The sequence below is a fragment of the Galleria mellonella genome, unplaced genomic scaffold (assembly GCF_026898425.1).
Source record: "Galleria mellonella isolate WM207_F2 unplaced genomic scaffold, CSIRO_AGI_GalMel_v1 utg78, whole genome shotgun sequence".
Lineage (NCBI taxonomy): Eukaryota > Metazoa > Arthropoda > Insecta > Lepidoptera > Pyralidae > Galleria > Galleria mellonella.
This window is the reverse complement of record NW_026442151.1, coordinates 6,608,849-6,621,692: the sequence shown is the minus strand read 5'-3', so window position 1 is coordinate 6,621,692 and position 12,844 is coordinate 6,608,849. Positions and strand designations below refer to the sequence as shown.

Below are 12,844 nucleotides of genomic sequence, written 5' to 3'. Positions count from 1 at the left end.
TGCAATAATGCATTGTTTATTTTTGTGACATAATCAGGTTTTTAATGCAACATAGAATGGCAAACAAACTGGCGGCCCATCTGATGGAAAGTGGTAAACAGTTAGTTACCTTTAAGGTTGGAAAATAATAAGTAAGTAAAACACTATCTTTAGTTTAGGCCTGTCCCTTTGTTTATTACGTTTTCTATGTACAGAATAATTAAATTAAAATTTGAAAGGGTTTTAGGGCCATGGTTTTTTACTAAAGATTTTCCTGCCCAATACAATTCTATCCACAGAACATGCACCTGCCCCCGTCGAAGACCAGCGAGGAGTGCAGGCCAGGATGCCAGTGCAAGAAGGGATACGTGCTGGACACTAGCTCGAAGAAGTGTGTCCTGAGCACGCAGTGTCCGTGCCACCACGGCGGCCGCAGCTACCCCGACGGGCACGTCATGCAGGAGGAGTGCAACACTTGGTGAACATTCCTTCTCTACTCTGCATCATACAGGATGAAGAAGAGGGGGGGGGGAGACATTGTTAATGTCCATTACTTTAATGGATAAAGATGGAATGGCACATAAGAATAGAATTTTTTTTTTTTTAATATAATAAGTCTATGATACAATATAGCCAGGACCGCCCACTAGACAAAGTCTGTCTCGTGGAAGCCAAAGCAAGAATATTAACAGTTAGGTTTTTAATGATGTTTTAAGTGGGATGCTGTTGCCAATTCCTCGACCATTAAGTTTCCTTAGTCGCCTCTTAAGACATCCATGTAAAAGGAGAGGGTATGAAAAAAATCGTGTTCTTTTTTTCTATAGCACGTTATTGAATCGATCAATTGAACGATAACTTGCCAAACGTGATCTTTTTACTGTGACAAGATATTGAAATGAGGAATTTAAGTCAGCGGTTCTCAAACTGATGTCATTTATAGCCTTTTATTTTATATTTAGTCATAACTTTTAATAACTGTTATTATAGTGTATGAAATAATAGGTGTAATAAAATGTATCTTAGTCCTTTTTAACATTATAAATGTGAACGTAAGTTTGTTTGATACCTTTTGGCGCCTTAACGATATAAAATTTGGTATAAAGGTACTATATGTAAAGGAAAAAGCATAGGCTACTTTTTATCCAATTAATCAACATATCCTAGCCACACAAACAAAGTCACGAGTACAAGCTAATAAATAATATTGAGCATAACTTCAACTTACCTTCTTCAACTTACCTTCTCCTACGTACCTACTACACGGTTGCCCGTATTCGAAAGCTTCAAATTACTCTACGAGCTATGAAAAGGTTATGCTCGGAGTTTCTTTGCGTGATAGAATCCGAAATGAGGGTATCTGCAAAAGAACCAAAGTCACCGACATAGCACGAAGGATAAGCAAGCTGAATTGGCAATGGGCTGGTCCTACAGCTCAAAGAACCGACAGCCGATGAGGAAAACAGGTTCTTGAGTGGTGACCTCTTATGGGCAAATGCAGTGTAGGACGACCCCTCACTAGATGGAGTGACGACTTTAAATGCATTGCAGAGAGTCAGTGAATGCAGGTAGTTTAGGACTGTTCCTTATGGCAATCTATGGGAAAGGCCTATGTTCAGCAGTAGGCAGACAATGTCCGAAATGAGATGACGATAATTTCAATATTTCTCATATTTCTCTGGACGCTTTCGCTAACGGCTTGTAGGCCTCTAGCGCCCACAAGAAAGAGTTATCGCCCACTTTGAGAATCAGTGATTTAAGTGCTCCACATTATATCGTATTCGTAAACAAAAGTGAAAGGTGACCTCGTACGCAGTGGGTTTGTATTTGTAACTGGTTCGTAAACATTGGTATTATTTTATTAAGCTACTGCAACAACGGGGGTGTAGCTCAGATGGTAGAGCGCTCGCTTAGCATGCGAGAAGTACGGGGATCGATACCCTGCATCTCCAGAATGTATTTTTTTATGTTTATTTGAAATGTTTTCATACAAAATAAATGTTTTATTAAGTATGTGTTACAATGGGGATGTAGCTCAGATGGTAGAGCGCTCGCTTAGCATGCGAGAAGTACGGGGATCGATACCCTGCATCTCCAGTAAGTATTTTTTTATGTTTATTTGAAATGTTTTCATACAAAATAAATGTTTTATTAAGTATGTGTTACAATGGGGATGTAGCTCAGATGGTAGAGCGCTCGCTTAGCATGCGAGAAGTACGGGGATCGATACCCTGCACCTCCAAAATGTATTTTTTTAATGTTTATTGGAGACATTTTTCATACAAAATAAACGTTTTATTAAGTATGTGTTACAATGGGGATGTAGCTCAGATGGTAGAGCGCTCGCTTAGCATGCGAGAAGTACGGGGATCGATACCCTGCATCTCCAGTAAGTATTTTTTTATGTTTATTTGAAATGTTTTCATACAAAATAAACGTTTTATTAAGTATGTCTGACAATGGGGATGTAGCTCAGATGGTAGAGCGCTCGCTTAGCATGCGAGAAGTACGGGGATCGATACCCTGCATCTCCAGATTTTGTCGTGTTTCTGTGTTGGTATGACCTCTCTTTTTACACCACATCTGTAAAAGATACAAAGGACGCAACCTATTCGGCTTAAAATTGACAGAATGCGCATCGGAAATAAAAAGGTGTGGTTCTAAATTCAAATGTATAAAAACGCTTTCATATGTTTGTAAACAATTTGTTGAACTATATTTTGAGTTCATTTAAATTTAGAATCGTCAGGTAACAAAAATAAATATATTTGGATGTTTCAGAGCAAAAAAAATCATATGATTTTTTTTAACAAATCAAAATACTTATACTAACATTAACCAATTGTTACCATAGTATAAAGAACTATAAAGTCGTTTGCTTGGGCACCTTTTTTCCATTCGTGTTTCAACCGTGAAGCAGTTGTGTTTGCATGGCTGTGTTTTGGTTTGAAGGGTGGGATATGGCAGTGAATTTACAGGGTACAGAGGAATAACAGCTAAGTCCTCAGAAATGGCAACGCATGGGGGTATCATTAGCGAAATAGTGTACTCTGTTTCATCCATGATACTGCTCATGTCTATAGGCGACGGTAACCACTTTCCATCAGGGTCGTCGTCATATATGGAGATGTACCTTAAATTTCCCCCCTTTCATTCGCACAGTGAATGCAAGAACGGCAACTGGTCGTGCACGACGCGGCGGTGCGCGGGCGTGTGCGGCGCGTGGGGCGACTCGCACTTGACCACGTTCGACGGCGCCGACTACGACTTCGAGGGCGTCTGCACGTACCTGCTTGCCAAGGGCGCTATGGACTCTAACGATGGCTTCGACGTCGAGATACAGGTACTGGGCGTTAATGATGAATGAATAAATGGAAAACCCTTTATTGTTCCCCTCAAAAAATTATAAAGATTACATAAGTTGCACCTAAAAAAACTTTATGATTATTTTTGTATTACTCTTTTTTTTTGCAGAATTTTTTGTCTACAAATGGATATGTTAAAAGGGAACGAGTTCTTAATTTGAATTTTGTGCGTATGTCACGCAATGAAAAACAATTTTACTAATATAATAAAACTGTAACTAGAGATGTCATAAGAGATATTTGCTTGGCTATTTCGGTTTGAAGGGTAGGATATAGCAGGGAACTTATAGGGTACAGAGGCGTAACACCTTAGTCCTCATTAAAGGCAATACATGGGGAGTATCATGGGTGAAACAATATGCTCTGTTATGTCCAAGATACTGCTCGTGTCTATAGGCGACAGTTACCATTTTTCATCAGGTGGGCCGTCAGCTTGTTTGCCATGCTAAGCTGCATAAAAAATCAATTAAGAAAAATTACAATAAGGAGTCCTGAGAAGACCAATAGATGCCAAAACAATACTTTTTGAAAATTCGTTTTTTTTTTGTTTTTATTTGTCTATATGATTTGGCATCACGCATAAAATACTGCACCAAGTTGGATGCAATTTTCATAGTTGTATTTCTATTTTGGTATAGTGTAGCGCGTCTTTAGTATACAGCGTCTCGAATATTGATACATTACATTTATATTTCTTGTCTATTCCTAGAACGTCCCATGTGGCACTACAGGAGCGACATGTTCCAAGTCGATCACCCTTAAAGTGGGAAGTGGGGATAACCAAGAGGTGGTCTCGCTTACCAGGAACGCGCCTCTACCTGATGTCTCTAAATTGAAAAGGTAATTAACATTACTACAGTTAAAAATATTTAATATACAGAACTTGGTATTAAATCATCGCCGTTTATTGATCATCATTACATGTCATCAAAATTTATTCTATAGTAAGTTTACCGGTTATTTCATTACAAATATGTTATTTATTTCCTCTACCATTAGTATGTGTGCGACTGCCAATACTTTAAGATTGACTTCAGTTATTATTACCAGATGTTCACCAACATCAACCATCATTCTCACACTGTCATTTCGCCCACGCACGTTTTGTTATGTAAGTTTTCATTCATTCTTTCAATCATGATGATCTTGGTGGTGTAACAGTTTAGCACACCACCGCCTTACGTTCCGATGGTTGCGGGGTTGATCCCTGCACAATACAATATTTGTATCTATTCACGTAAAAAAAAAAAAAATTAAACATGTGTATCAGTTGTCTAGTACCTTAACACTATCTAGCCCTAAGTTTGTAATGTGGTCAATAGAGTATGAATAAATAAATGTCCAGTAGTATACGTGTTTATTTATCGAATCTTGAATTGTCCGCGGCGGCAGGATCACGCTGCGCGAGGGCGGCGCGTACGTGTTCGTAGAGGCGGCGTCGCTGGGCGTGCGCGTGCAGTGGGACCGAGAGTTGCGCGTCTACGTCACGCTCGACTCGCTGTGGCAAGCCCGGGTGCGTACACTATACCATCCTGTGGTCCGCAGCACCTGTACACCAGCTGCATCCTCTTGACTCGGTTCAAAAACGGGCTATGGGAATTGTCAACAATCCCAAGCTCACAGGCAACATCGAGCTCTCAAGTTTAGTTTTTAGTTTCGTGTTCTACCGCTCGTATAACGGATTCTGAGGAATTATTCGAAATGATGCTCGGAGTCACCTTTAATCATTGCACCGCTTTCGATGAGACTGAGAATTCGTACTCAGACGCTTTTCAATTCACCTTTCACGAGTACATGGTCGCGTACACTGCAGTTTTAGAGGATATTTCTCCCGTGAACACTCAGGCTGTGGAGCTCCCTGCTGAGTTTTTTTAAGAGTCTACAGTATAATGTTCTTTAAAAAAGATTGTTTTAAGATTCTTCAGGGTCGGCAATGCGTACGTAACGCCTGTAGTGTTGAAGGTGTCCATAGGCTGCAATAACCATTTACCATCAAACAGACTGTTTGCTTGTTTGCCACCTTCGTGGTATAAAAAAAAAAACTCTCTAATCTATATTTTATTCATTATCAAACAATTTTGATCCACTGTTAAGCCATCCTCGATATCTTCCAATCAATACGATCCTTTGCTTTTTGCATCCACTTTTTTCACTTTATCTTGGGGAGATCGTGAGTTTATCTGGTGGGAGGTCTGATAAAGAAACCTAATCTATATACATGTAATGAAACTGTAATTGGACGGTATCCGTTCTTCCACTTTTTTTAGTGATGAAAATCTGACTAACCCCGCGCTATGCATAAAGAAGCTGTCTTTTCAGAAGACTTCTTTCACTTGAACATCTATGGCAGGAACTAACTCTATACGATAGATCGCTTACAAACGTTTCGACAACGCATGGTAACTATTAGATGAACTGTGTTCTTTATTTCGCTAACATCAGGTGAAGGGTCTATGTGGCAATTATAACTCGGACCTTCGTGACGACTTCCAAACCCCGTCGGGTGGTGGCATCGCTGAATCCTCGGCGCTTATATTCGCCGACTCCTGGAAATTGAAGCCCACGTGTCCAAAAGCGGAACCCGTCACCGTGAGTATAGCGTCATGTTTTGATTTAAATTAATCTATAAATTTTCCTGCTATCTTGATAAACATAATATAAGCAAGCAAAAAATTTTTTGGCAACATACTGCCTAATAATGTTTGTTATCCTTTTGCGCTTGACTGGTTCTACCAATTGTCAAGAATTTGAACATACACATTTGGTGCTATCTAGGATAAAGAAGAACATAGATAGGTTACTTTTTACTCCAGTCAGTGGGGTTTCTCACACTTACATAAAATTTTACCTAAATAGGCACTATAAGAGTCAGTGCACATCGGCAGGACTACTGCAAGCAGCGGCCGGAGCGTACCGAGTGGGCGGTGAGCACGTGCGGCGCACTGAAGCGGTACCCGTTCTCGCTGTGCCACAGCGAGGTGCCGGTGGAGCGCTGGCTGCAGCGCTGCACGCGCGACGCGTGCGCCTGCGACGCGGGCGCTGACTGCGCGTGCGCGTGCGCTGCGCTCGCTGCCTACGCGCACGCCTGCACACTACGCGGCGTCGCGCTGCGCTGGCGCACCCCACAACTCTGTCGTCTGTATCACAACCGCCCGCTGCTCATTACCGCTGCTCACTGCTAATTTCTCATTGCTCACCTCTTACCGCTCATCTCTCATCGCCCATCTCTCACCACACATCTGTAACCGCTCGCTTCTTATCGCTCACCATTCACCACCCACTGTCACTACTCACCAACACTTCGCTGTTTTGTTTGCTCATAAACGTGATTTTAAGCTTTTTTAACATTTACACTATTTTATAACATATTTGTATGTATTACAGCAATGCAATGCGACGGCGAATGTTCCAACTACGATGCATGCATGTCACCGTGCCCACTGGAGACGTGTGACAATACCATCGACTACGCCGACATCAAGGGCAACTGCGAACAGGACCCGTGTGTCGAAGGTATATGAACAAATTAATATTATTAAATTTTAATTTATTAAAATAAAACTACCAACATTCATTGATACGCAGTGATAACACCAGAAACGCTGTAAAAACCAAGCCAAAATCCCTTAATTCATTATTTGTGAAAAAAATAAACAAAGAATTTTTACCTGAAATCAAGTGAACTTTAACCAAAACTCCGAAATTGAGATCAACTATATGTTCTGATGTTCTAATAAAATTTATACGAACCATTTAAAAAACTTAAACCATTTATTAGGTTGCAAGCCAAAGAAGACTTGTCCAGAAGGTTCTGTATACAGTAACAGTTCATTTATCGAATGCGTACCTCGCGCCAAATGCAAACCATTATGTATGACCCTCCCTGACGGAAAAGAGATACTGGAAGGAGAAATCATTGAAGAGGATGCTTGCCATACTTGTCGATGCTCCAAGAAGAATAGGGTCTGCACTGGCCAACCGTGTTCTACAATAGCGGTGAGCCCATCCTTTAATTTCTTTGGCTTGGCTTTAAAAAGAACATCATGCTTTATGGTCTGAATATGTTGAATCACAGTACTTAGTAATTTCACTACAATTTTTCTCCATTCAGACTTGTTCTAATTTGCAAAATACCTAACGTTAGTTTATTCAGAACTACCTGTATAGATTTTGTTGTGGATTGTCATCACATAATATTAGAACTTAATTCATTTGTTTCCTTCCAAACAATAATGGAATGGTTTTTTACAGCCTAGACTGATTGAGAGTACTACATCAAAACCGCACGATGAGCCACTCAAATGTGTAACCGGGTGGACAGAATGGATCAGTAGACATACGCCGGAAGCTGGAACGAATGGAGAATCAGTTGAAAAAGAACCACTACCGGAAATTAATGAATTGGTGAGTGCTAAAATTGATATTAGCAATCCGGACTCTATCATTACACTTTCTATACTTTTAAATAAAAATTGCTACTATAACCCTCTAAACGGATCTCCGAAAGGTGCTGGATGATTGTGACTATAGACAATTTAGTTGAGATCAAAGTCTTTTCTTAAACCTGTTCAAATTTTAATTGTAAAATTGTGATGTTGCAAACAATTTCAAAAAAAAGAACTTGTTGAAGTTATCTTGATCTGGTTATAACAGGTTCAATACGATGACAATGATGTACTACATTTTATTCAATCAAAAGTTATAGGAGTAAATGAATGAATTTCTCTGAAAGAAGTAATACTGTTCTTTATATCACGGTAATTCTACTTTCAATTATGTTGAAATTAGTTTATCCAATTAATTTATCGTTATTTTCAATTAGCAAATCGGCACGTCGATGTGCAGTAAGGATATGATGACAAAGATCGAGTGCCGCACGAAGGTGAACCATCAGAGCCCGAAAGAGACCGGGCTCGACGTGGAGTGCAGCCTCGAGCGCGGCCTCCTCTGCAGGGAGACCGGCGGCACGTGCCCAGACTTCGAGATACGAGTCTACTGCGAATGTGAAGGTAGGTGTCTTCTTTTTATATATGAAAATGGGATTGGTAATAAGCTGAAGATTAAAATGATAGAAAGTGATTAAGACAACTACAATAGTCCACAAATATCACAACTATGCCAATACTATAATCATTAAGTATTATAGTATTTTTTTATTTTTTCTGTGGCGACTATAGTAATTGCTCTTGTAATCTTTAGATTACTCCTATGTTAATTCTAAACTATACTTGGGCATTTGTCAAATATAGACAAACATAGTTTGTTTTTTTGTGGAACAAAATCTTATATTCTTTCATCTTACACTTTGATAAAATGATAATGTCTTGCATACTATCGTCTGATTATAAATTAAATCCATTAAAAGGTAAATAAATAAATCTACTTATTTATAATGACTCTTCTCCATCCAAAGGTAGCCTGGAAGAGATCACTTTTAGCGATAAGGTCTCCTATTGTTTTCTTATTGTGATTATTTCTTGTAATTGTTTGTATCTATAATAAGTTTATTATTGTAATCTTATGGAGAAAATATTAAAGAGTATCTATCTATCTATCCACAGAACAATTCCAATGCTTGAATGCCGACCGTCCAAGTTACGCACACCCAAAGAACTGTAGCCAGTTCTACGAATGCACGCCAGACCTGCTGAACCCGGACAAGCCACACACCGTGCTCAAGTCGTGCGTGGAGGGCACCATGTACAACAACAACACCATGGTCTGTGACTGGCCCGCCAACGTCATACCACTGCGACCCGAATGCGGCGCACTTGAAAGTGAGTCCAATTACATGATACAGAGACGTAACATCTCAGTTCTCAGGAATAGAGAGAGGTGATTGTTAGTGTATACCAGTCTTTCCTAAAGTAGGCGATAACACCCTTTTGTGGAAGCTGAAGACCTAAAGCGGGCAGTAGGAGACCCAGAAAAAAAAATGGGGGCATTGTGTAGAGGCTTGGGGGGGGGGGGGTGATTTGTTGGTCTTAAAGTAAGAGTGGTTTTTAAGTAGGTGAAAAAATGAGGGCGCTAAAAATAATTTATTCTCAAAGTGGGCAGTAGACAAAATAAGTTTGGGAACTCCTGGTGTATACTTTTGCAATAAGTACTAGCAGTCGCATTGCTAGCAATATCAGCTCGAAGTTCATGCGATTTTCTCAGGAAATTAATTGTGGTTAATCTTTAGTCAATTCGACATGATAAACCAACTGACTTCATTACATCCTCGCCTTTAGTCTCGCATTAGTGTCCCGCCAACGTAAATCGACTATGTAAATGGAGTTGCCATTCTGTTAACATCTAAAGTGAGGATACTCCTCATCAGTCTTATTCATACGGAATTTTTTGTAACATATACTTCACAAGGTATCCTTTTATATTCATGGTGCTGTTCAAGTATGTAAGTGATGGTTACCATTTCAAAAAATATTCATCAGTCCGTTCCGTAATAGTAAATGGCTATTGGACTCCATAAACGCTTTCAACACAAAAAACGTCATAACCCTACATTTGGGATATGGAAATCAACTATAGCAATTTTCCCATTCTGTGCAAATGTGGGTGCTTAAATGTAAATTTACCTACAACTTATTATTTACAGGTCTAGGTGCTGACACAACGCCGTTTATTCCCGAAACAACCGTGACATACCCTACAGGTTTGTATTACGTTCTTAGACTACTAGAGATATCCTCGGTCATGTCTAAACGGTTGTCAATTTCTATCACCAACAGAAAGCCATATCGTGTTTATTGTCTATTGGAACTAATAGTTAATTACTAACATTAACTAATTTTATTATAACTATATAAGTCCTTAACTGTCCACTGCTGAATATAGGTACCAGAGGGAGACTTTGTACAAAAGTCGATTGCTTGGCTACCTCTGTCCTATTCGCGTTTCAACCGTGAAGCAGTTGTGTTTGCATGGCTGTGCTTCGGTTTGAAGGGATATGGCGTGAATTTACTAGGTACAGAGGAATAACACCTGAGTCCTCAGGAATGGCAACGCATGGGGGGTATTATGGGCGAAACAGTATACTCTGTTATGTCCATGGTACTGCTCATATCTGTAGGCGACGGTTACCACTTTCCATTAGGTGGGCCTTGTTTGCCCTTCTAAGTTGTATAAAAAAAAAGTTTCCTCCATAAAGAGGGCTTTTCCAGGAGTTATCACCCTTGGCAGGCGGGTTAGCAACCGTATTTAAGTTTTGATGATTTTTTAAGAGAAACGTTGCTGCCCATCCCTCGCCCATTAAGTTCCCTTAGTCGCCTCATTCGACACCTACAGGGAAGGAAGAAGCGACCCATTCTATGCTGGGACTATACGGTATTAACCAAGTGCTCCGATTTAAACGTATACCCCGAGTCTAGGTTATTTTATTTAACTGGGTCTTTTTTGCATGTCACTTACTTGTCTTGTTAATACAATTAATTATTATTGCAATGGATTATTGTTTTCTCAAACATGCTTGGAAATGTGAGCATTATTTTGACAATCTTCTTCGAGATAAATCAAAATTGCCGTACTGGCCAGATACATGCGGGCAGCGGCCGGCAAAAGTTGTATGAAAATCCATATTTCTTGTATGGATAATTGATAATATTATTTTATTGTTAACTTATTCCCTTTTGACCAGAGCAGACTATCAGTGTTTTGCTCTTTCGAGGGCAAAGCAATAAACTGTGTTGTGACCATTTTGTGTTACTATGGCGCACGCACGAAAGGAAAAATATGTTACTCTTTTATGTATATTTTATGTATTTTCTCGCTTTTTGTGTATGCCTATCTATGTTTGTTGTGATTTGTGTGCTGTAAGTGTAATAAATAAATTATCTATCTATCAATGAAGTTGGCCAGTCAGTGTTGGAGACGACAGCGATATGCCCACCGGGACTCGTGTACTCTGACTGCGCGTACCCGTGCGACTCGCTCTGCGACCACTTCAAGAGCACCCTGCAGAACAGGAGCAGGTGCATCCCTGGAGAGGTAAGAGTCTATTGCTATTGCTATTATTATTGAGAGACGGACTTTTACAGGCAGAAAAACCTGTGACACTGCGACCTTTTCATGATCTTCTGTGCTCGCTCTTTTTTAAACTTGGCTTCTAATTCCTATCATTGATAGAAATTCTAAGATGTTTTTGATAGCGATATTTTTTATTTCCTCAGGATATAGTGTGTATTTCAAATGAGATATATCCTTTATGTATGAGTGGGCTACAGCTACAATGCACAAACTACAGCTATATGGTTTTTTTTATGTTTAAAAATGGTATAGTAGCCCCGCCTGCGCTAACGGGATACGCTGGCGGAGCACCAGTGAAGGGTGATAGATGAGAATGAAAACAGGCCAGTTAGCCCATCATGATGAATTCATCAGGAATTAACCATGATAGTTTCCAGGGGAACCGCGAGGAGGTCGACCTAGTTGGGTATATTGCTAGCAATGGGATTCTTAGTCTCCATTACTTACAATCCCTTTCCCCCCAGCTGTATGGTTTAACACATAATGTTTACCATAATAATGTTTACCATAATAATTATAAATACAACACTGATTCACACCAAGACTAACTTGTCTAATTAATTAGGCTGATCTTTTTACCGCGCTGGGCATATGACTCGGTACAGGGTGTTATTACAATGTTTTCTTTTGATACCGTACTGTGATCTAGTTTATTCTCTTAGTTACTTCCATTTAATATCCAGATTATGAAATAGTGTATTTATGCAATATCATATAAAGATTAATACTCTCTACCTATGACACAATGATTATTGATGAATGTTCTGGGTTGTGCCCCCAGATATTTGTTATGTAGTTTTTTAAAGACACGGGTAGCCTTTAAAAAATAAATAATAGATGTAAAACCAGCTACTTATTAGTCGGTATCTTATTAATATTCTTGTTTTTTATTCGTTATATAACAGGGGTGATTTTCATAAGAAAAAAATTGAAAAAATCCATAAGTTCAGCTTATAAATAAAAAAAAATTAAATTACCTAATTTAAAAAAGGAATATCTACTTCGTAATACTTTTAATAGATGGCGTTGTAGTCGATAAGAAGTCATATAAGAAGTTCACTGGGTCAGCTATGCCCAGTGAACTTCTTATGATATAAAATTAATTTTGTAGTTTATTATTATTTTATACATATGATAAATTTCATTTATAGAAATGCGTGGAGGGCTGCATACCTTCTCAATCCTTTTGCGGTGGTGCTACCAGATGGCGCGACGAGAACACTTGCGTACCAATAAAGGACTGCACATGCTCTGACAATTTAGATCAAATAGGAAATATTGTAAAGGTAGGTAAGCTTACTTAGCTCTAATCGTATACAAATGATTGACAAACACTAAATTCATACATACAATATAAATAGTTATATCTTATTGAACTATGCCTTTATGACTTTGAATTTCCTAGTTTGATCCTTAACCTTGAATCAAACAAATTAATATCCAAACATATCTTGACTTTACTTATTTCTACTTCAATA

The 12,844-nt window shown here is 39.1% G+C and overlaps 1 protein-coding gene across 1 annotated transcript in view; it reads left to right on the top strand.

Annotated features, from left to right (window-relative positions):
- LOC113515727 (hemocytin) overlaps nt 1-12,844 on the top strand; it is a 68,623-nt gene that overhangs the window by 25,140 nt on the left and 30,639 nt on the right. Inside the window, exons 24-37 of the mRNA XM_052901498.1 lie at nt 279-457; nt 3,139-3,319; nt 4,051-4,181; nt 4,734-4,854; nt 5,784-5,930; nt 6,227-6,476; nt 6,726-6,854; nt 7,120-7,337; nt 7,593-7,745; nt 8,164-8,350; nt 8,903-9,118; nt 9,940-9,996; nt 11,191-11,327; nt 12,518-12,652. Coding sequence (XP_052757458.1) covers nt 279-457; nt 3,139-3,319; nt 4,051-4,181; nt 4,734-4,854; nt 5,784-5,930; nt 6,227-6,476; nt 6,726-6,854; nt 7,120-7,337; nt 7,593-7,745; nt 8,164-8,350; nt 8,903-9,118; nt 9,940-9,996; nt 11,191-11,327; nt 12,518-12,652 — 2,241 coding nt within the window. The remainder of the gene's footprint in view (nt 1-278; nt 458-3,138; nt 3,320-4,050; nt 4,182-4,733; nt 4,855-5,783; nt 5,931-6,226; nt 6,477-6,725; nt 6,855-7,119; nt 7,338-7,592; nt 7,746-8,163; nt 8,351-8,902; nt 9,119-9,939; nt 9,997-11,190; nt 11,328-12,517; nt 12,653-12,844) is intronic.